Genomic DNA, 22,579 nt, shown 5'->3' with positions numbered 1-22,579 from the left:
GTTGAGGCTCCTGACTGTACTAAACTAGGAGTTTTTATACTAATTTTACTAGGGGTGAGGGGACTAGTTCATAACCATTTTTGGTAGTGGTAAGAGTTTCCCAGAACTGACCAGCTAGATAATAAGGCAGAATAGGTCCAGCTGGTTAAACAGTTGTTACACTACTTTTTGTATCCTCCATTGTTAATGCTATCAGGGAGGCTTACAGCTGAACAAGTGAAATAGGTAGGGTAGTTTACACAAACATATTGACAACAAAGGGAATGAGTCTACATATGGGGTCACACAAACAAAACTACAATGGCTTACACACACATAGCCATACACGGCCAGCTAATCTATGCAAATACGATACGCACACATAGATATAACACAGTAATCAATAGGTATAGGTAGGTCTAAATGCATGTGTGCATGTATATATATATATATATATATATATATATATATATATATATATATACATACGCACACATGCATGCAAACTGAAAAGAGACATGAAAATTATGTCTCCCTGTTACACACATTCAATTAACTGATGTCATGGTACTGCACCAAACACTCCTTATAGTACACCAATGAGGTCTTACTTTATTGTGAAGAACCTAACCCCCTCTGTCAGATTGGTAGACTGCAAATAAACTCACACGCCCACCTACTCACCCTCCTATCATTGCGATCGCCGCATCTAAGATCTCCTCATGACGACACCCTGCGTCATCTGTGTCCCGGCGTCACGTGATCTGTTCCAGTCACATGGCCGCTACTCTCGCGGGATCACTTCCGGGTTCGCAGTGTCATGTGACAACAACGTGTCATCTCGCATGTCACTGCACTTAGACTATATCGATACTTTCTCCCCAATGCGCATGACACCTGACTTAGTGCTAAATTAGACTCCATAGTTAATGCGCATGACAACTGTCTTAGACACAGAATCAATTGGCAACTCCGTTCTATATATATATCAAAGCACTTAGTGCCAATCATTTATCCCCATATAATGATATATATAATCTTATCCCAATATTAGGCCAATGATGGTTACAATGATAGTTGAGTCAGCTAAATTCAGAAGCTATGATACTAACAGGGTTAAGGAATTCATGTAATATTATAAATCTATGTCAATAAGGATATGGTGCACAAGATTAATGTATTACAGTAAACTACAACACTGATGATATATATGAATATATGTATAAGGGTAAGTATCAAATAGTGAATATAAAATAAAAAATAAACTCTTATTCTAGGGTCTACGAAACCCATCTATCCTAGCCAATCAGTAGTCACTTATCATCAGTAGTCACATCATCATTATTTGGAAATATTAAGTCTATAACACACTTAGAGGAAAGCAGCGAATGAAAAGCCCTCATTTAATCCAAGAGGTGCTTGACTCTGGAGGCGAAAAATCCATCTCGCCTCCTCTTTTAGCAATAATCTGTCAATGTCCCCTTTTCTCGGTCCTAACTTTAGCTGGCATAGGCCCCAAAATTTGATGTCCTCAATCCTCCCACTATGTCGGTGACGGATATGTATAATATTACATGAATTCCTTAACCCTGTTAGTATCATAGCTTCTGAATTTAGCTGACTCAACTATCATTGTAACCATCATTGGCCTAATATTGGGATAAGATTATATATATCATTATATGGGGATACATGATTGGCACTAAGTGCTTTGATATATATATAGAACGGAGTTGCCAATTGATTCTGTGTCTAAGACAGTTGTCATGCGCATTAACTATGGAGTCTAATTTAGCACTAAGTCAGCTGTCATGCGCATTGGGGAGAAAGTATCGATATAGTCTAAGTGCAGTGACATGCGCGATGACACGTTGTAGTCACATGACACTGCGAACCCGGAAGTGATCCCGCGAGAGTAGCGGCCATGTGACCAGAACAGATCACGTGACGCCGGGACACAGATGACGCAGGGTGTCGTCATGAGGAGATCTTAGATGCGGCGATTGCAATGATAGGAGGGTGAGTAGGTGGGCGTGTGAGTTTCTTTGCAGTCTACCAATCTGACAGAGGGGGTTAGGTCCTTCACAATAAAGTAAGACCTCATTGGTGCACTATAAGGAATGTTTGGGGCGGTACCATGACATCAGTTAATTGAATGTGGATATAAATATCGGCCAGTATCAGTAGTAAGTGTTGCCTAATTTTTCTCCTGATGACATTGCTGCGGCAACGAAACATGTAGAGAGGGGCACAATTTGTGGTTTTAAAATAGCAGACACCCAGTATCTCCTAGTTACCTTCTATACAGGACTGCAGACTGTGATAGTGATTGAGATAGTTAGTAAAAGAGGATAGTTATATCCCTATATATCATCTAGTATTGGCTAGTGATAGGAGTACTGGGTGTGTTGTGTTTTTTAAACAAGGTCACACATTTACTTTTAAGATACGTAATAAAAGTTAATTTTTATTAAGGGGGGGGTGATATAATTTAAAGGGGTTTTTTACCCCGGGCTACGGCCTGTGGGTTTGGAGTTTATTTGAATTAAGGGACCCCTGACCCTCCTGAGAGGGCTCAAGTGTGTGTAAAGTTCTCCTTCAAGCACGCACCAGACAATAAGATACCAGCCTCAGATTCACCGCCACCTTTAACAACCAATGGAACGATCTTACCAGTATATTGGGGCAAAATTGGAGGATTTTACTCACGGACACTCGGATTGGACCTAATATACCTTCAAGGCCTCTCATCACAGCAAAACGGCACCCAACTAATAAACTGATTAATAGTCATTTTGTCCGACCCACAATGTCCTTTAGAAATGGCCAATGTTTAGCTGGTACTAAGTGATGAGCGAGTACCAAAATGCCCAGGTGCTTGTTACTCGAGACGAATATTTCCCGATACTCGGATGCTCGTTTCGAGTAACAAACCCCATTGAAGTCAATGGGAAACTCAAGCCTTTTTGCAGGGGACCCAAGGTCGGCAGAGGGAAGGTCGTGTGAAAACCTGTCAACCTCAGAAAATGATGGAAACACCACGGAAATGTACAGGAAACAGCAGGGGCAGCATGTATGGATATGGCTGTACTAAGAAATAAAGCAACCCAGCATGCTTTGCTGCAGATGACAAAAGATACTGGTCACACTAGTTTAACTCTGTCGTGTAATCGGCCGCACGCGCCCGCTCGCGGACAGTGGCAAGCATGCCCGTCTCCGCCCGTGTCATAGACTCTATTCTATGCACGGGTGGATTCCTCCCTCCGTCCAAAGAATGAACTTGATCATTCTTTGGACGGAGGAAGGAATCCGCCCGTGCATAGAATGGAGTCTATTACATGGGCGGACAGAAATGCGCGCACGCGCAGCGGATTACGTGACGGAGTTTCCGTCTAAATTAAGCAGTATGCACATACTCTTATGGCTGTACTAAGAAATAAAGCAACCCAGCATGCTTGGCTGCAGATGACAAAAGATATTGGCCACACTAGTCTTTGGAGGCTGTTGTATACAGTCTGTGTGTAAGTGGTGGTCTTTAGACTATGCCACCTGTTACACAGGACAATGAGCAGTGAGGTTCTATGCAGGTGTACTACAAATCACAGCAATACAATGTACAACAGCAGCAGCACCAGTCTGTATATAACATCTGCTTTCCCCTTGCTGCCAGCAGCCGATCACCACAGTGTGCTGCTAAAATCGTGGTAGCTGCACTGCAAGTCCCAGCCAGCAGTCTGTAGTAATACAAAAAAAAATAATGATTGTTGGACCTTACAAGGGCTGTTGGGTTCTTTGTCTAGTATCCCTGCCTACTGGAACGCTAATTCCCTCCCTGACACTCTCCCTGACCAGCAGCAGCTCTGTCCCTGATCTCTTCCAGCACACGTCAGAAGCGAGCACTCGACCAATCGCTGCTATCGACATGTATGGGTCCCTCGTGATCTCAGGATGTACCAAAGAGTCTCATGCATGTTGATTGGCTGAGAAATTGCTCCCAAACTAACAGGAAATGGATGATGAGATTTTCTCGCGAGATGCTCGTCCGAGTAACGAGTACCATCGAGTACCCTAATACTCGAACGAGTACCAAGCTCGGACCAGCATGCCCGCTCATCACTAGCTGGTACCTATCCTTGTGGCCAATGTAACATCTGCCAATTCATCAACAATGGTGATTTATTTAATCAATTCACAGGATGGGGTAAGATATGACCTAAAACAGTACAGCCATTATCGGATGCAATGTATAGTGTACGCCACAGTATGTCCCTGCCAAAAGGTATACGTGGGCCGGACGGCACAGGAACTCTGTAGGCGGATTCAGGAGCACTTATCCACCATTACCCTGGCAGCAAGGGATGCTAAACAGGGTAAGGTCCTGACTTCCATGGCATCTCATTTCTTACTGGCACACGATGGGTCACCACGAGGACTACGAGTCACCGGTCTGGAAAGTGTCTTTAAGTATAGACGCTGGAGATATGGTTGGCCAGCTTTTGAGAAAGGAATCGAGGTGGATCTTCACATTGAATTCGGTTTGAATGACAAACTTTTATTTACAGGTTTTTTTTTCAGTTAAACTGACACTGTCACTCCCTTTTTCCATTCTGACATCTCTACACAGGTGTAATGGGTAAATTTAGTGGTTTTCATACCTTATTTTATATCATACGTCATGGTGCTTGTTCATGTAAAAAGTAATCTTTTATCAACTGCAGATTGTTTTAAGTGGGTTGGCCCCGCCCCCTCGCCGGCCATTGGAACAGGCTGGCCTAAAGGTCTATGCCCCACCCCCTCTAGGTCGGCCCACCAATGGGTGTCAAGGGGGCGGGGCCAAAGGCGACACTGTGAGCGGGGCTAGGTGGCGCTAATGCAGTGAGGCCCCGCCCACTTAACACAATCTGCATTTGATCACTTTTTACATGAATAAGCACCGTGACGTATGATATAAAATAAGGTATGAAAACCGCAAAATTTACCCATTACACCTGTGTAGAGATGTCAGAATGGAAAAAGGGAGTGACAGTGTCACTTTAAGTAAATTTTATCCACATGTGCATAGAGTCCTTCATCTTCACAGTTCATATATTTTTTCTACTGTTCACATTCATTTAGATTGGTGTGTGCCAGTATCCCAACACCCTTCTCCTTTTTTTTTCCCACTTGGTTGGTGACACCTGATGAGATGATGTTACTTACCTGCAGTGTATTCATATATAATAAGGTTTTGTTACTTACCTACAGGTCACCGGTTCCTTCTCGGAGCAGGTTCCCTGCCTGTGTTGAAGTAAAGTTCCTTGAAGTCCATCTCTAGTCCTGATCTCCTCTGGGTCCTGAGAACCACAGCATGCATTTCTTATCTTCTCTTATATGGGACTCTGTCATTCTATTACTTGCACATTTTGCACTTTAGGTCTTGTATTTCTTCCTAGCCGTTTCTCCATTATATATTAGTTATTGAGGACTATTCGGGAGTTTACTATTTATACGTCATTACATCATCTTTGGGAGCTCCCTGTTGCGTTGTACGGGCGGAGGTGGAGTCAGCGGGTTAGCGGCACAGCGCCTTAGCACGGTTAGTCATTTGCGGCAGCCATCACTAGAACGTTTTTTCTCTCTTTTATTTTTGGCCATTATTAATATGAAATGATTTGTGAGACTTTTTCACTCTTGATTCTAGTTATTGCTTTGTTTTTGGGTATATTCTTTATACTTTGTATAATTGGCATACTGGGATATTGAGTCTTAGGCATTCATTATGGTATGGTAGTATGGAGTCTTTACTAGAGATGAGCGAACCGGGTTCGGGTTTGAGTCGATCTGAACCCGAATGATCGGCATTTGATTAGCGGTGGCTGCTGAACTTGGATAAAGCTCTAAGATTGTCTGGAAAACATAGATACGGCCAATGACTATATCCATGATTTCCACATAGCCTTAGGGCTTTATCCAAGTTCAGCAGCCCCCGCTAATCAAATGCGGTACGTTCGGGTTCGGATCGACTCGAACCCGGTTCGCTCATCTCTAGTCTTTACCTTTTCCATCACCTATTACATGATATTGGGCTCTATGCACTTAGCACTTTACTCTTATTTAGCTATGTAGCATCTGGATGTGCTATTATTAGTGGTAGATTCATTATTATATATAGGTAATTTCCTGCTCCTCATTATATGTATTTACTTGCTTTATTGTTACTTTAGTGATTGATTTCATGATTGGCGCCATGTATTGCCATATGCCTGCGTGTGGACACGATGTGCCGGCCTGGATACTCGTCCCATAGCGCTATTTATTTTCCTTTGATTGAATATATTATTATATTATATGAATATATTATAATATTCTCTGTGCTATATATATCTGTGTATATATCATGTGACTTAGCACATCGGGTCCTAAGTTACTATGGCAGTTATGGATTATTAGGAATTTCTTTGGTTTGATGATTATTTATATATGGTATCCAACACAACACACTTGGTTATTACTTAGATATTTCGGGCTGTGCTATGTATAATGGTATGTGTGTGTAATAATGCATTGGAGTATACAAATATACTTACCTTTTCATACATGTATTTATCTATTGTTATTCCAGCAATGTTATACGCATGTGTGTGGACGCTATTCACAGACTTAGATACTTGTTTTGTGGCGTAGATGCGACTTACCTTTCTGTGCGTATAATATAGACTGCGCTTGCACCACCTATGTCTGTGATGCACGTCATGTGATCATCATGTGACTGGACACGCTATCAGCCGCGCTTATGTCGCACGCTTTCTATTACGGTGCAGGGCGCGCGCAGCCGCAGACTCTATTTCCGCCCGCCGGTTGACACTGAGGTGTCTTGTCGGCCATTGATGTAATCATTCATCTTCAGGTATATATACCGGCATGTGCGCACTATGGGGGGGAATTACAGAGACCGGCATACAAGTACGCTGGTCTTATACTAGGCCCCGCCCCCTTTTCCCCAGTAGGAATCGCTAAGAGGCGCACAGCTCTTTGTGAATCCATCCGGCCGGGTGCCAGAACCAGCGCCCAGCGTACCAAATCTACACCTGCTTCCAGGGAGGAGGCCACGCCCCCGCCTTGTCACGCTCCGCCAGCCTGCCCATTGGGTGAGCGGAGCGTACGACAGGTGTACGCCAGGGAGAAGGAGTGAATCTGCGCCTTCTCCCTGGCATACGCCTCGGGCATACGCTTTGTAAATGTCCCCCAATATATCCAGTCATGGCAATGTGGCGGCGATACACGTGGGGTGTCATTCTCTCACCTGCTATGTAGGTGCTTTGTATAGGAGGTGGCACTGATTGTCTCTATACACACTATATATACTGCATATTATTGTGCTATCCATGTTCCCAGTGTTATCCGATCTATCAGTATTCCTAGTCTGGTAATACATGGAGCAGTCTCTGTAGCAGGGAGGCACAGCCTGGATTGTAGTCTGATGCCGCTTTCTGTAATTGCTTTTATTCCTGATAGCCGCTACAATAAAGCTATTTTATCTTATTTAGAAGTGCACGGATTTTGTTATACCCCATATTCTGTATAACAATATGTATTGTAGGGATCTTCCCGGGGGATGGTGTGTTTGGACACAGTTCACAGCAGACTTGGACTTGTAAAATAACAGCTTGGCGTTTATTTGCAGCATAAACAGTCCAGCAAACAGAAATACAGCAGCACCGTGCTTTAAGAATAAAACAAACAAAAAGGTCTTGCGGTCAATAGGCGGTATGGCGGGGTATGAGTAGGCCCCAGCGGCGGCAGTATTCCTTGCTCCCAGGAGACACAGCATGCAGGCTGATCACCCCTGGCTGAGAGCAATCCCCTGCAGCTCTGTGGAGCTTTTCTCCTGTTGCAGGCTCATCAGGGCACACCTGACTGCAACACCCGAACTGGATCGGGGGAAGGGAATGGCAGGTCCCACTACCAACCAACCCGCCATTCCAGTAAGTCCAGGCCCGGAAAGTGGAAAGAACAACTCAGCAGCATAATACTGCTGAGTGACAGATCTCTCCTGGATTCACCATCTCACCATATGCAGTAGCCTGGGTGAGATGTACCTCCCCTCGAACACTTCTCCAGTGACATGTCTACAGTATGTATAGTATTATAGGGTTGTGAGTAGCCACCATATGTATATACCTTATTAGCAGTGCCCACCTAATCTAATCCTGTCATGTATCATGGCTTCTGAGCTGTGTATCTAATCCTATCAGGTGTGATACTGTCTACTGAACTATGTATCTAATCTTAACGTGTGTGATACTAACCCTCTGTGGACGCGTCACCCACATCTCATCTTCTTATTATTACAGGTTGGTGGCTAATGATCTACCAGACACTTCCTGCCCCCAGTTGGCCTCTGTAATAAGGAATAACCCCTCCCTGAAGAGACTTTACCTGTCTGGTAACCGTCTGTCCGGTCCTCACTTCAGGGACTTGGTGGCAGCTCTGTCCAGTCCAGACTGCAGGATAGAGTACCTAGGGTGAGTATAAGAGATGTGTCCAGGACTGAGCCATGTATCTAATCCTGTCATGTGTGATACTGTCTACTGAGCCATGTATCTAATCCTATCATGTGTGATACTGTCTACTGAGCCATGTATCTAATCCTATCATGTGATACTGTCTACTGAGCCATGTATCTAATCCTATCATGTGATACTGTCTGTTTAGTAGTGTATCTAATTTCATCAAATGAGATACTGTCTGCTGAGCAGTGTATCTAATCCCATCATGTGTCAAACTGTCTTCTGAACTGTGTATCTAATCCTACCATTTAGATAACCTTGGGACAGTGGTGGATTCCTTGGCGCTCAAACCTCCAGCCAGTCACTGCACTTCAATCTAGAGACAGAGATTCCCAGTATAAGGGTGGGATCACACTATGGAATCCGTGCGGATAAATTCCGTTGGATTCCGTCGCTCGTTTCCGCTTTCCCAATTCCGCCGAAAGAATTGACATGTCATTTCTTTCGGTGGAATCTGCCCGTGCATAGAATGGTGTCTATGGAGCCAGCGGAGAGGCGCGCAGCCATGAGCGGAACGAGCTGCGGAATCCGTTGGAATTTATCCGCACGGATTCTGTAGTGTGAACCCGCCCTTATTGCCAACCAGATGTGTTCTTTATTGTAGTGCTACGTGTTCCAGGGGTTACCCACCCTCTTCATCAGGGATGATTAGGCACATTACACACTAGTGTTTATACAGAAACTACAAGGATTGAGCTGGAAGGATTTCCCTGTTCCCAGGTGTCCTCACCGCATCACTTCCCATCTGATAATCAGACTGACGCCCTGTTATTAAATACAGAATCAGTGGTTTCTATGGTAACAGCTTCTATAGCCAGGTGGTCTGGGGGTAAGTAGCTGGACTCTGGTATATAAGAGCTGCGGCCACCCTGGGGTCTCATCCCCGGAGCGCCATAAAAAGGTTTCTCTAGTTTCTTTACCAGAATCTTCGAATATATTAAGATATAAGTACGAATATAATAAGATATAAAGACTAATATAATAAGAGAATTACTAATATAATAAGATATAATTACTAATATAATAAGATATAAAGACTAATATAATAAGATATAAATACTAATATAAGATATAATTACTAATATAATAAGATATAAATACTAATATAATAAGATATAATTACTAATATAATAAGATATAAATACTAATATAAGATATAATTACTAATATAATAAGATATAAATACTAATATAATAAGATATAATTACTAATATAATAAGATATAAATACTAATATAATAAGATATAATTACTAATATAATAAGATATAAATACTAATATAATAAGATATAATTACTAATATAATAAGATATAAATACTAATAATAAGATATAATTACTAATATAAGATATAATTACTAATATAATAAGATATAATTACTAATATAAGATATAAATACTAATATAATAAGATATCAATACTAATATAATAAGATATAATTACTAATATAATAAGATATAAATACTAATATAAGATATAATTACTAATATAAGATATAATTACTAATATAATAAGATATAAATACTAATATAATAAGATAATTACTAATATAAGTTATAAATACTAATATAATAAGATATCAATACTAATATATTAAGATATAATTACTAATATAATAAGATATAATTACTAATATAAGATATAATTACTAATATAATAAGATATAATTACTAATATAATAAGATATAAATACTAATATAATATAATTACTAATATAAGATATAATTACTAATATAATAAGATATAATTACTAATATAATAAGATATAATTACTAATATAATAAGATATAAGTACTAATATAATAAGATATAAGTACTAATATAATAAGATATAAGTACTAATATAATAAGATATAAATACTAATATAATAAGAAATAATTACTAATATAAGATATAATTACTAATATAATAAGATATAATTACTAATATAATAAGATATTATATTAGTATTTATATCTTATTATATTAGTAATTATATCTTATATTAGTATTTATATCTTATTATATTAGTCTTTATATCTTATATTAGTAATTATATCTTATTATATTAGTATTTATATCTTATTATATTAGTAATTATATCTTATATTAGTAATTATATCTTATATTAGTAATTATATCTTATATTAGTAATTATTTCTTATTATATTAGTAATTATATCTTATTATATTAGTATTTATAAGATATAATTACTAATATAAGATATAAAGACTAATATAATAAGATATAAATACTAATATAAGATATACATATAGTTGTAAAAGAAGGTAAAATGATTCTTATCCCTAATGATTGGGTTGTTATTACTATAAGGCACCAGCCTATTGGTATCTGAGCTCTGCTGGAGTCCTAGGCTGACTATAGCTGTGGGGAGAGGTATATAGAGAGCATAAGGCTGGGGCCCCTCACATAGGAGGACGCTGCTGGGGAGCCCGGTACATAAGTACAATTCCCGCTATGGACATGACCTCTTCTTACCAATAGGGACATCTCCCCCATCAGTCTTAACCCCTTAGGGACCAAGCCTATTTGGACCTTAAAGGACAACTCTAGCGGGACCCCCAAAAAAAAAAAAAAACACAGACACTCACAGACACCATACTCACCATCCCTCCGGTGACGACCGCCACTCGATTCGCCCGCCGTCTGCCTCACCGTCACTTGCGTCCGCCGTCCAGCGATGTCTCTCACTTCCGGGTCCATGGGAGAGAAAAGGCTGCCAGTGCTGAGCGAGCTGGAAGCCATGTGATGCGCTGCAGCCAATGAAAAGGCTGCTGGTGAAGACGCCGAGGAGGACCGCCCCCCGGACTCTGACGTCGACGTCACCAGATGCCGCCCGGGAGAAGAGGACTGTGACGATCGTAATAGGTAATGTATACATTCTTTAACTTCTGGGGGGGGTCTGGGGTCAGAAAGTGGGGGAAGGGGGCCAGACCGGGTATTTAACCACATTACAAAGTTATATAACTTTGTAGTGTGTGTAAATTAAGCCAAACATTTTTTTCGTGGGAGTTGTCCTTTAACCCCTAGACGACCCTGGAAGTAGGGTTACGTCATGGAAGTCTGTCCCCAGACGACCCATGACGTAACTGTACGTCCTGGGTGTTTCTCCCGCTATGAAGCGTGCTCCGGAGCGGAGCGCGCTTCATAGGAGGTGGGGGCCGGCTGCAGTGAGCAGCCGGGACCTCACCGGTAAAGACACGCTGCAGCGATCGTGCTGACGTGTGTCATTAACCCCTTAAACGCCGCGACCGCTTAGGTGTAAGTGACTGCGGGGGTCCCGATCGGTAAAACGGATCGCCGGAGGTCTCTCACCTTCCTCCGTGCGGTCCGTTCGGCGATCTGCTGCACTAAGCCTGCACAGGCAGGCTCAATGAGCAGAGCGCCGATAACACTGATCAATGCTATGCCTATGGCATAGCAATCATCAGTGTAGAGATCAACCTAGTGTATGTAAAAATCCCCCAAAGGGACTTCAAATGTGTAAAAAAAAAAGTTCAAAACACTATTACACTACCCCAAAACCCCTCCCCCAATAAAAGTTTAAATACACCCCCTTTCCCATTATATAAATAAAACATATAAAAATAAATAAATAGATAAACATATAATATACCGTAGCGTGCGTAATTGTCCGATCTATTAAAATATAACAAGCGTTATTGTGATCGGTGAACGGCGTACACGAAAAGAGGGAAAAAAGCGCAAATTACCGATTGTATGTTACATTATATATTAAAAAAAATCAATAAAAAGTGATCAAAACGTCCGATCTTCACAAATATGGTATTAATAAAAACTAGAGATCATGGCGGAAAAAATGACACCCCATACAGCCCCGTAGGTGAAAAAATAAAACCGTTATAAGCGTCACAATAGGCCCATTATATTAATATTTAATTGCCAAAAAAAAGATTTCATAAAAAAAATACATATATAACATTAGAGAATCTGTGTAACCTGCATATGGTTGTGTTCGGACTGACCTATAGAATAATAGTATCATGTCACTTTTACCATATAGTGCATTACGTAGACACAGGAACCCCCCAAACGTTACAATATTGCATTCTTATTTACGATTTCACCAATTTATATCTTCATAAATAATATATTTGGGATTCCATCATACATGTTATGGTAAAATGAAAGACGCCATTACACAGTACAACTATTCCTGTAACAAATAAGCCCTTACATGGCCCTGTAGATAGAAAACTGAGAGTGCTAGAGCTCTAAGAAGGGGAGGAGGGAAAAACGAAAACACTAAGATCAAAATTTGCGCGGTCCACTGGGTCATTTTGGGCCTGGTCCTCAAAGGGTTAAAGACCAGGCTCATTTTTAAAAATCTGACCTGTCTGACGTTATGCGTTTATAGCTCAGTGATGCTGTAACGCAGGGGTGGGGAACCTCCGGCCCCTGACACCTCCGGATGCGGCCCGCGGCACCCCTGTGACATGCGCTGCTCTGGAGGAGAAGGAGCCGGCATTCACAGCTTCCTCCTGTGTCTGTGCCGGCTCCTTCCCCAACAGAGCGGCGCACGTCTTGTGACTCCTGCGGGCCGCGCGCGATGACGTCATTTCACCGCGCGCCGCCTGCAGGAGAAGACCGACAGAGAAGAGAGGAGGGAGAAGAGGACCTGGATAGCGTGGGAGCGGAGGAAAGGTGAGTGGGATGTTTATTTATTTTTTTTATTTGGGGCAGGCACTGGGGATTAACTAGGCCACCAGGGACATGACTGGGGGGGATGGGGGGTTAAGAAGGCCACCAGGGACCTGACTGGGGGGTTAAGAAGGCCACCAGGGACCTGACTGGGAGGTTAAGAAGGCCACCAGGGACCTGACTGGGAGGTTAAGAAGGCCACCAGGGACCTGACTGGGAGGTTAAGAAGGCCACCAGGGACCTGACTGGGAGGTTAAGAAGGCCACCAGGGACCTGACTGGGAGGTTAAGAAGGCCACCAGGGACCTGACTGGGAGGTTAAGAAGGCCACCAGGGACCTGACTGGGGGGTTAACTAGGCCACCAGGGACATGACTGAGGGGGTTAAGAAGGCCACCAGGGACATGACTGGGGGGTTAACTAGGCCACCAGGGACATGACTGAGGGGGTTAAGAAGGCCACCAGGGACATGACTGGGGGGTTAACTAGGCCATCAGGGACATGACTGGGGGCTTAACTAGGCTACCAGGGACATGACTGGGGGGTTAACTAGGCTACCAGGGACATGCCTGGGGGGTTAACTAGGCTACCAGGGACATGACGGGAGGCTGACTAGGCTACCAGGGACATGACTGGGGGGTTATCTAGGCTACCAGGGACATGACTGAGGGGCTAAACTAGGCTACCACGGACATCACAGAGGGGCTTAACTAGGCTACCAGGGACATGACTGGGGGGATTAACTAGGCCTACCAGAGGCATCATTGTGTGTGTGTGTGGGGGGGGGGGGGTAATTAGGCTACCAGGGACATGACTGGGGGGTTAACTCAGGCTACAGGGTATCACTAAGGATTCACATCAGGTACAAGGGGCATCACAGACGGTTAACTACAATAGCAGGGGCATTAGGGGAACAATACTTTGCCTTGCCCCGGGTGCTGCAAACCCACGCTACCCTGCTGCGCACGGTATGCGGCCCTCAAATGATTTTATAAATGCCCGACCGGCCCTCGACATGGAAAAGGTTCCCCACCCCTGCTGTAACGTATGGTACTTTATGTTAGTGGGAAAATTTGGTCACTGTCTTGTGTTTTTTTTGTAAAAAAGATACAAATACCATGAAAAATTTGCACTTTGTGAACTTTGAAATTCTCTGCTTTTAAAAAAACAAAGTCACATGACAAAAATTAGTTATGAAGTCGCATTACCAATATGTCCTCTTTATTCTGATTTCATTTCGTAAACATATTTCGCTTTTGTAGGGCGTTACGGGGCTTAGAAATGTATCAGCAAATTATCAGATTTTCATTAAATTTCTAAAACGATTTTTTTTTTTTTTTTAGGGACCAGTCCTTCTTTTAAGTGGATTTTGGAGGCTTGTATACTGGAAACCCCCATATGTGACCCCTTAAAGAATTAATCTAGGGGTATAATGAGCATTTTGACCATACAGGGGCCTCAGGAAAGTATTCACCATTAGGCTATGTGCACACTGAGCAATTCTCGAGGAATTGTAGCTGAAAGTTTTCAGGCAGAATTCAAGCCCCCCCATTGACTACTATAGGATTCCTCTAGCAGATCTACAGCAGAAAATTCTGCTCGGAAATTCTGCAGTGTGAACAACAGAGCAGAAAACCCATTGAACACAATGGGACTTTGCTCTGCACATTTTTTACGGGAGGAATTTCAAGCTGAATTTTGAGCTGAATTTCAAGCTGAATTCCTCGCCTTTTCCTCAGTGTGCACATACCCTTAGGGCAGGCATGTCCAAAGTCCGGCCGGAGGGCCATTTGCGGCCCGCGTTCTGAACTTTTACGGCCCCCCAGGTATCCAGCTTGCTATTATCTGCCTGTGTTATAAAGCATATAGCATGTAGCATGTAAAATGGTCGGCCCTCGCACATGTTCACTTCATCAAATTTGGCACTCTTCGAAAAAAGTTTGGACATGCCTGCCTTAGGGTATATGCACACTGAGCAATTCTCGAGGAATTGAAGCAGAAAGTTTTCAGGCAGAATTCAAGCAGAATTTAAGCCCCCCATTGACTACTATAGGATTCCTCTAGCAGATCTACAGCAGAAAATTCTGCTCAGAGATTCTGCAATGAGAACAACAGAGCAGAAAACCCATTGAACACAATGGGACTTTGCTCTGTAAATATTTTACGGGAGGAATTTCAAGCTGAAATTCCTCTTCAATTCCTCGCCTTTTCCTCAGTGTGCACAAACCCTTAGGCTATGTTCACACTACGTAAAACTACAGCCGTAGTTCTTGCCGTAGAACTACGGCCGTAGTTTTGCGGCGTGTAACATAGCCTTATGTTTAATGGGATCCCGGCCGGAGCCTACACACATCGTATGCGCTCCGGCCGGGATCCCATGCGGCGTTTGATAAAACTGACATGTCAGAGAATAGCGGCCGCAGAAAGGCCTGTCAGTTCACACAATGAAGCGAGTGGCTCCGGCCGCTCGCTTCACTGTGGGCTATGGGAAGCTCTGATGCGGGTGCACGCTGATGCGCCCGCATCAGAGCTCCGCGGCCGGAAAGATCATCCGAGATCAGCCGGGATGAGCCGGGCCACGGAACGGACGGGTGTTCACGCCATGTGAACATAGCCTTAGACCAGAAAAAAATGGAAAACAAAAATGTTCCAATAATATATTTGTTTAGATTAAAGTTTCTCATTTTCACAAGCAACAGGAGAGAAAAGGCATCCCAAAATTTGTAAAGCAGGTTCTCCTGAGTACAATATCACCCCATATGTGGGCGTAAACCACTGTATGGGCACACAGCCGGGCTCAGAAGGGATGGAGTGTCATTTTGGTTACGGGGAATCTGGGGAAGTTTACTTGCTATCTGGGCTGGTTATGGGCAATCTGGGGAGGTTACGGGCTATCTGGGGAGGTTACAGGTAATGCGGGGTGGTTACAGGTAATGCGGGGTGGTTACAGGTAATCCGGGCACTTGACTTTGGTGACAGGGTGACAGTGCCGACACCATTTGGAACGAGTGATCAGCGGTATATAGTCTATACCGCTGATCGCTTGTACTGGGAGCACACCAGGTGGTCCCCGATCATTGCCCCATGCATTACCGCCACTACTTCTCTGGCAAAGCTATCCCATCACTGCACAGTTATGTGAAGAGAAAGGTTGGCGACTCATTGGGACTCTCGGTGTCCAAGACTGTGCACCTGAGTGCTGATGTCTGGTCCTCTAATTATGGGCAAGGGCTGTACATGTCCGTTACTGCCCATTGGGTCAACATCCTCCCAGGAGACCATCAGGAAGTCGCCCCATTCTTGCCACTGTCACCTCCACAGTGCTTTAGGGGGCCAGCAGCGGGTAGCACAAGTTCTGCCTCCACCACCACTGCAGTCCAACCTGACCCAGTGTCTTACCACCGATGTCAGGCCCGCCGCTCTCAGGCTGTCCTCCATTTGGTGAGCCTGGGTCAACGAAGCCACAGTGGGCAGGAGCTCCTCCGGACCATTAGGGAGGAGATAGTCGACGTGGGGTCAGCCATTCAGCTAACGGTGGGAAGTGTCGTAGCGGACAATGGGAGGAACATTGTCTCTGCAGCTCAGCGGGGAGGGCTGACTCATACACCTTGTATGGCACATGTGATCAACCTCATAGTGCACAGGTTTCTCCAATCATTTCCTGCACTACATGACCTTCTGAGGATGTCACGTAGAGTGTGCAAACATTTCAGCCACTCCTACGCTGCAAGGAACACCCTGCTCAGAATACAGAGACAGCGCGGTATGCCCCAACATCGGATAATCTGCAACGTGCCAACCCGCTGGAATTCTGCCCTCCATATGCTCGACCGCCTGTACGAGCAAAGGTCAGCCGTAACAGACTACCTCATGGGGCAATCAGGCAGCTTCACGCCACACTGCGACTTCCAAGTAACACACTGGCAGTTAATACGGGAAGTCTGTCAATTGTTGATCCCTTTGGGGGCTAGGTTCACACTATGTAACTGTGCGGCTGTATTTTATATGCGGCTGTAAATGTGCGGATGAAACTCCGGCCGTGGGAAAAAATAGACATGCGGCTCAAAACATACGGTCATTTACTTGGAAATCTGGTTCAACTAAAAATAACAAATAAAATCTTAAGAAAGTGATGCAAACACCTCTGGATGCATCTGGGAAAGCAGGGAACACAGTTTACATGAATTGCTATTACCGGGGTTTGCGATCCTCTGCACTATAGCCGATGTCTCTCATGGTTAATATATTAAAATAATAAAACACATTTTCGTTGTAATAAAGTGCCTTTCGTTGTTCAATAATTAAATTTAAACTAATCCATCATTTTGCAATTAAATATACTGTTAAAATAAATAGATATATAAATAAATGTATATTTATATATATATATATATATTTATTTTTTGACAGTATATTTAATTGCACAATGATGGATTCGTTAGAATTAAATTATTGAACAACAAAACTGATTTTATTTCAACGAAAATGTGTTTTATTAATTAAATATTAATTAGTACAGGAAGCTTCATAAGCCGTTAATTCATATTCCCGGCAATAGAGCATTCTGTACTAATCATCACTTTACTTTAATGAAAACATCAAATGTTTCTTCTAATTATGTTATGACAATAGCATTATTAGAAGAAACATTTAGAATTATATGTGCGCTCAGCTGATTGGCTGTTCGGCTGAGCGCACATATAATTAGCGGGTCCGCAGCACAGTGACTTCATTGTGCCGCGGACCAGCGAAGAGGACACATCGGGGTGAGTATAGAGCTCTCCCCACCCCCTCCCCGGCACTGAACCCCTCCCAGCAAGGAAGGGGGGTCACTTAACCCCTTCCTTGCTGGGATGGGTGCAGTCTGACATCAGTCTTGCCCCCAAGGGGTTAAGGGGGATGCAATACATCCTCCCTTAACCCCTTGGGGGCCAGACTGTAAGCAGCGATCTGTAAAGATGCTGCATACTGTAAGGAGCACAACACCGCTCACAATGATGGGTGTTGTGCTCCTGTTTGTGTGTTTTTTGTCTGTTTCTCCCTTTTTGTTTTTCAGATATCGGTATCCTGGGGATTACGTCTGATTCCGTGGACTACGTCGATGACCAGCGTTTTTTTTTTTTTTAAATAAAATGGTCAATGAGGGGTGTGGGGGTGTTTTTATTTGAATAAAAAAATTTTTTAACTTGTGTCTATCTTTATTTCTTTACTTTATAGACTTAGTAGTGGAAGCCGTCTAATAGACAGAATCCATTACTAAGTTGGGGCCTAGTGTTAGCCGGTATAAAATGGCTAACACTAACCCCCCATTATTACCCCAGTACCCAATGCCACCAGGGGTACTGGGAAGAGCCGGGTGCCAGTGGTCCCGGAGCGTCAAAATTGGCGCTCCTGGACCGTGCGGCAGCAGGCTGGTAAGATTTAGGCTGGGGAGGGCCTAAACCAATGGCTCTTCCCAACCTGATGTTACCAGGCTGCTGTCGTTTGGTTTTTAACCCGGCTGGTTATAAAAATAGGGGGTACCCTATGCGTTTTTTTTAATTATTTATTTAAAAAAAAAACGCATAGGGTACCCCCTATTTTTATAACCAGCCGGGTTAAAAACCAAACGACAGCAGCCTGGTAATATCAGGTTGGGAAGAGCCATTGGTTTAGACCCTCCCCAGCCTAAATCTTACCAGCCTGCTGCCGCCCCCGGTCCAGGAGCGCCAATATTGACGCTCCAGGACCACTGGCACCCGGCTCTTCCCAGTACCCCTGGTGGCATTGGGTACTGGGGTAATAATGGGGGGGTTAGTGTTAGCCATTTTATACCGGCTAACACTAGGCCCCAACTTAGTAATGGATTCCGTCTATTAGACGGCTTCCACTACTAAGTCTATAAAGTAAAGAAATAAATACAAGACACAAGTTAAAATTTTTTTTTATTTAAATGAAAACACCCCTCATTGACCATTTTATAAAAAAAAAAACATTAAAAAAACGCTGGTCATCGACGTAGTCCACGGAATCCGGCGTAATCCCAAGGATACCGATATCTGAAAAACAAAAAGGGAGAAACACACAAAAAACACACAAACAGGAGCACAACACCCATCATTGTGAGCGGTGTTGTGCTCCTTACAGTATGCAGCATCTTTACAGATCGCTGCTTACAGTCTGGCCCCCAAGGGGTTAAGGGAGGATGTATTGCATCCCCCTTAACCCCTTGGATGTATTGCATCCCCCTTGACCCCTTGGGGGCCAGACTGTTGTCAGACTGCACCCAACCCAGCAAGGAAGGGGTTAAGTGACCCCCCTTCCTTGCTGGGAGGGGTGCAGTGCTGGGGAGGGGGTGGGTAGAGCTCTATACTCACCCCAATGTTGTCTCTTCGCTGGTCCGCAGCACAATGAAGTCACAGTACTGCGGACCCGCTAATTATATGTGCGCTCAGCCGATCAGCCAATCAGCTGAGCGCACATATAATTCTAAATGTTTCTTCTAATAAAGCTATTGTGATAACATAATTAGAAGAAACATTTGATGTTTTCATTAAAGTAAAGTGATGATTAGTACAGAAAGCTCTATTGCCGGCATATGAATTAACGGCTTATGGAGCTTCCTGTACTAATTAATATTTAATTAATAAAACACATTTTCAATGAAATAAATTCAGTTTCGTTGTTCAATAATTTAATTCTAACGAATCCATCATTGTGCAATTAAATATACTGTCAAAAAATAAATATATATATAAATATACATTTATTTATATATATATTTATTTTAACAGTATATTTAATTGCCCAATGATGGATTAGTTAGAATTAAATTATTGAACAACGAAAGTGACTTTATTACAACGAAAATGTGTTTTATTATTTTAATATATTAACTATTAGAGGCATCGGCATTCGGCATCATTGCCGACTATTTTTGAAGTACTCCGTACGGACCGCCTGTCAATCCACGGCCGCGTTTCCAGCCGCAAACAATGGTCATGTTCATTTTTTACGGGTCCGTTTACGATCGGGCCGTAGATTCATACATAGTGTGCACTGTGCAGCCGTATATCCTATACTTTCCAGCGTACGCATGAACCACCAAAAATACCGCCGCACAATTACAGCCGCAAATACAGCCGCACACTTACATAGTCTGAACCTGGCCTGAGGACGCGACTCTCTTTGTGAGCAGGCAGGACTATGGGATCAACGATATCATCCCACTCCTCCATGTTCTGGAAAGTGCGCTGAGAAACCTCATCAGCGAGGATTCCCAGGCCACAACTCCAAGGCTGAACATCGCCTTGAGCCCAGAGCTGGATGAAGTGCAGATGGAGGTTGAGAGGGAGGAAGATGTCTACGCCCAGCCTTTCCACACACCGCCACCTGGCTTCTCTGCCTCTCCATCACAGGAGGAGATGGAGGTAGAGGAAGAGCAGGAAGACCCCAGCAGACCCTGGAATTATACCGAGGACAGTGGAGAGGAGAGGCGCTCATTGTCCTTGGTGCAGATGGCAAGGTGTCTGCCGGAGTGTCTGCGGAATGATAGCCGGATTGTGGACTTCCGCCAGAGGGACCAATACTGACTGGCCACCCTGTTGGACCCTCGCTTCCGCCGCAAAATGGCAGAATTCTTCCCACCATCACTAAAGGCTAAACTGGTGTACTACAGGGACATGCTCACCAGTCAGTTGGTCTCAACTTACCTGCGAGACCAGCCAGGTTCCCAGACAACATCCTCTGGGGGGGGAAACCAGCGCGCTCCACTCCCACCACCACTAGTGAAGGCGTCAGAAGTCGCTACAGCCTGCAAGCCCTCATGAGCGATTTCATACAGCCAGCTGGTGAAGAAAGGACACAGCACCGGACTGATGGCGTGGACCAGCATGAGCTCAGCCACCAGGTCACTGCCTACCTTGATTCTAGCCTGCCCCAAAGTGTCACCGACCCCGTGCAGTACTGGGCAGAAAAACTCGAGATTTGGCCTCAACTGGCAGAGTTTGCCTTGCCTTGTGGTGGGTAACATCGTAACACCGCAAAGAACGAGGCTCTCTTGCCACAGTGTGGAGATGCATCTTTTGTAAAGATGAATCGTGCCTGGATTACATCGGATTATACCACCCCCCCTGCCTGATGTGATTGACTAAGGGCCCTATTCCACCGGACGATTATCGTTAGCATAATTGTTAACGATTAATGATCTCAAACGACCGCTATTGCGAAAGACCTGAAAACATTTACTCATTTCCATGGAACAATAATCATTACTTATGATCGTAATTGCGATTGTTTCTTCTTCCGTATTTCTTCGCTATTGCGTTCGTATCTATTGCGAACGACCGAACGATGTCTTATTCAATGCGAACGATTTGCGAACGTTTCGCGAACGAGCAGTGATAAAAATAAGTCCAGGTCTTATAAAGCGATCAACGATTTCTCGTTCGGTCGTTAATCGTTAACTGCATTTCAACCGAACGATTATCTTTTAGATTCAAACGATTTAATGATAATCTGAACGATAATCGTCCGGTGGAATAGGGCCCTAAGTCATCAGTCACCCGTCTTGCATGGCAATCCGTGTGTCCAAGAAATTGACCTTAATATCCTAAATATGTGCCCAACGTAAAAATCCGTAATTTAACTTAAGTAATGTTCCCCCCTTAGACACCAAATTTATTTTAAAAAATCACCTTAAAAATTCCCTACTTAATTCGGATACATTTGAAAAAACAGATTTCCATTTCCAAATTTGATGCCCATGGTGTGTTGGCAGGGCCGGATTAAGGTTGGTGGAGGCCCTGGGAGAAAATTTTCTTGGGGGCCCCCCATTTTTTTTTTTCAAATATATCCCACACAGCGATCTATACAGGAGGCTTCTTACTGTAGCGCCTACCCCTCCTCACTCCTGGCTGTGTGGCTCAGCATCCTCCTCTGTTTTGCATATGATGGTCACTAGAGGCTGAGGAAGATGCCAGGCCCTAGAGACAGGACGGGGAGGGGTGTATTCCCACTCAGGGTGTGTTCCCATTTTGTGTTTATGTTAATAATACATAATGCGAGAACACAGCACTTCAGTACTTTCTGTGCTCTCCTGCCCCCTGTGTCAGCCCCCACAGCAGCATATGCAGATGTAAATGGCTGATAGAACCTGGACTGGCAAGTCTAAAGGCCCTATTCCACCAACAGATCTGACGACAGATTATCTGCCAAAGATTTGAAGCCAAACCCAGGAGTGGATTTGAAAAGAGGAGAAATCCAGTCTTTCCTTTATGACCTGTTCTCTGATTATCGTCTATTCCTGGGTTTGGCTTCAAATCTTTGGCAGATAATCTGTCGTCAGATCTGTTGGTGGAATAGGGCCTTTAGTCCCATCTTCAGTTCCCAACCATGTACACTACCTGAAGC

The 22,579-nt window shown here is 43.6% G+C and overlaps 1 protein-coding gene across 8 annotated transcripts in view; it reads left to right on the top strand.

The window, feature by feature from the left end:
• Positions 1–22,579, top strand: part of LOC138792249 (NACHT, LRR and PYD domains-containing protein 3-like) — a 250,482-nt gene that overhangs the window by 177,899 nt on the left and 50,004 nt on the right. For all 8 annotated transcript variants that reach the window (XM_069969450.1, XM_069969451.1, XM_069969449.1 and 5 more), the window contains one exon: positions 8,313–8,483. In XM_069969450.1, coding sequence (XP_069825551.1) covers positions 8,313–8,483 — 171 coding nt within the window. The remainder of the gene's footprint in view (positions 1–8,312; positions 8,484–22,579) is intronic.

Source organism: Dendropsophus ebraccatus, chromosome 5 (genome assembly GCF_027789765.1).
Source record: "Dendropsophus ebraccatus isolate aDenEbr1 chromosome 5, aDenEbr1.pat, whole genome shotgun sequence".
Lineage (NCBI taxonomy): Eukaryota > Metazoa > Chordata > Amphibia > Anura > Hylidae > Dendropsophus > Dendropsophus ebraccatus.
Note: the sequence above shows the minus strand (reverse complement) of the source record. Positions and strands in the feature narration are given on the sequence as shown.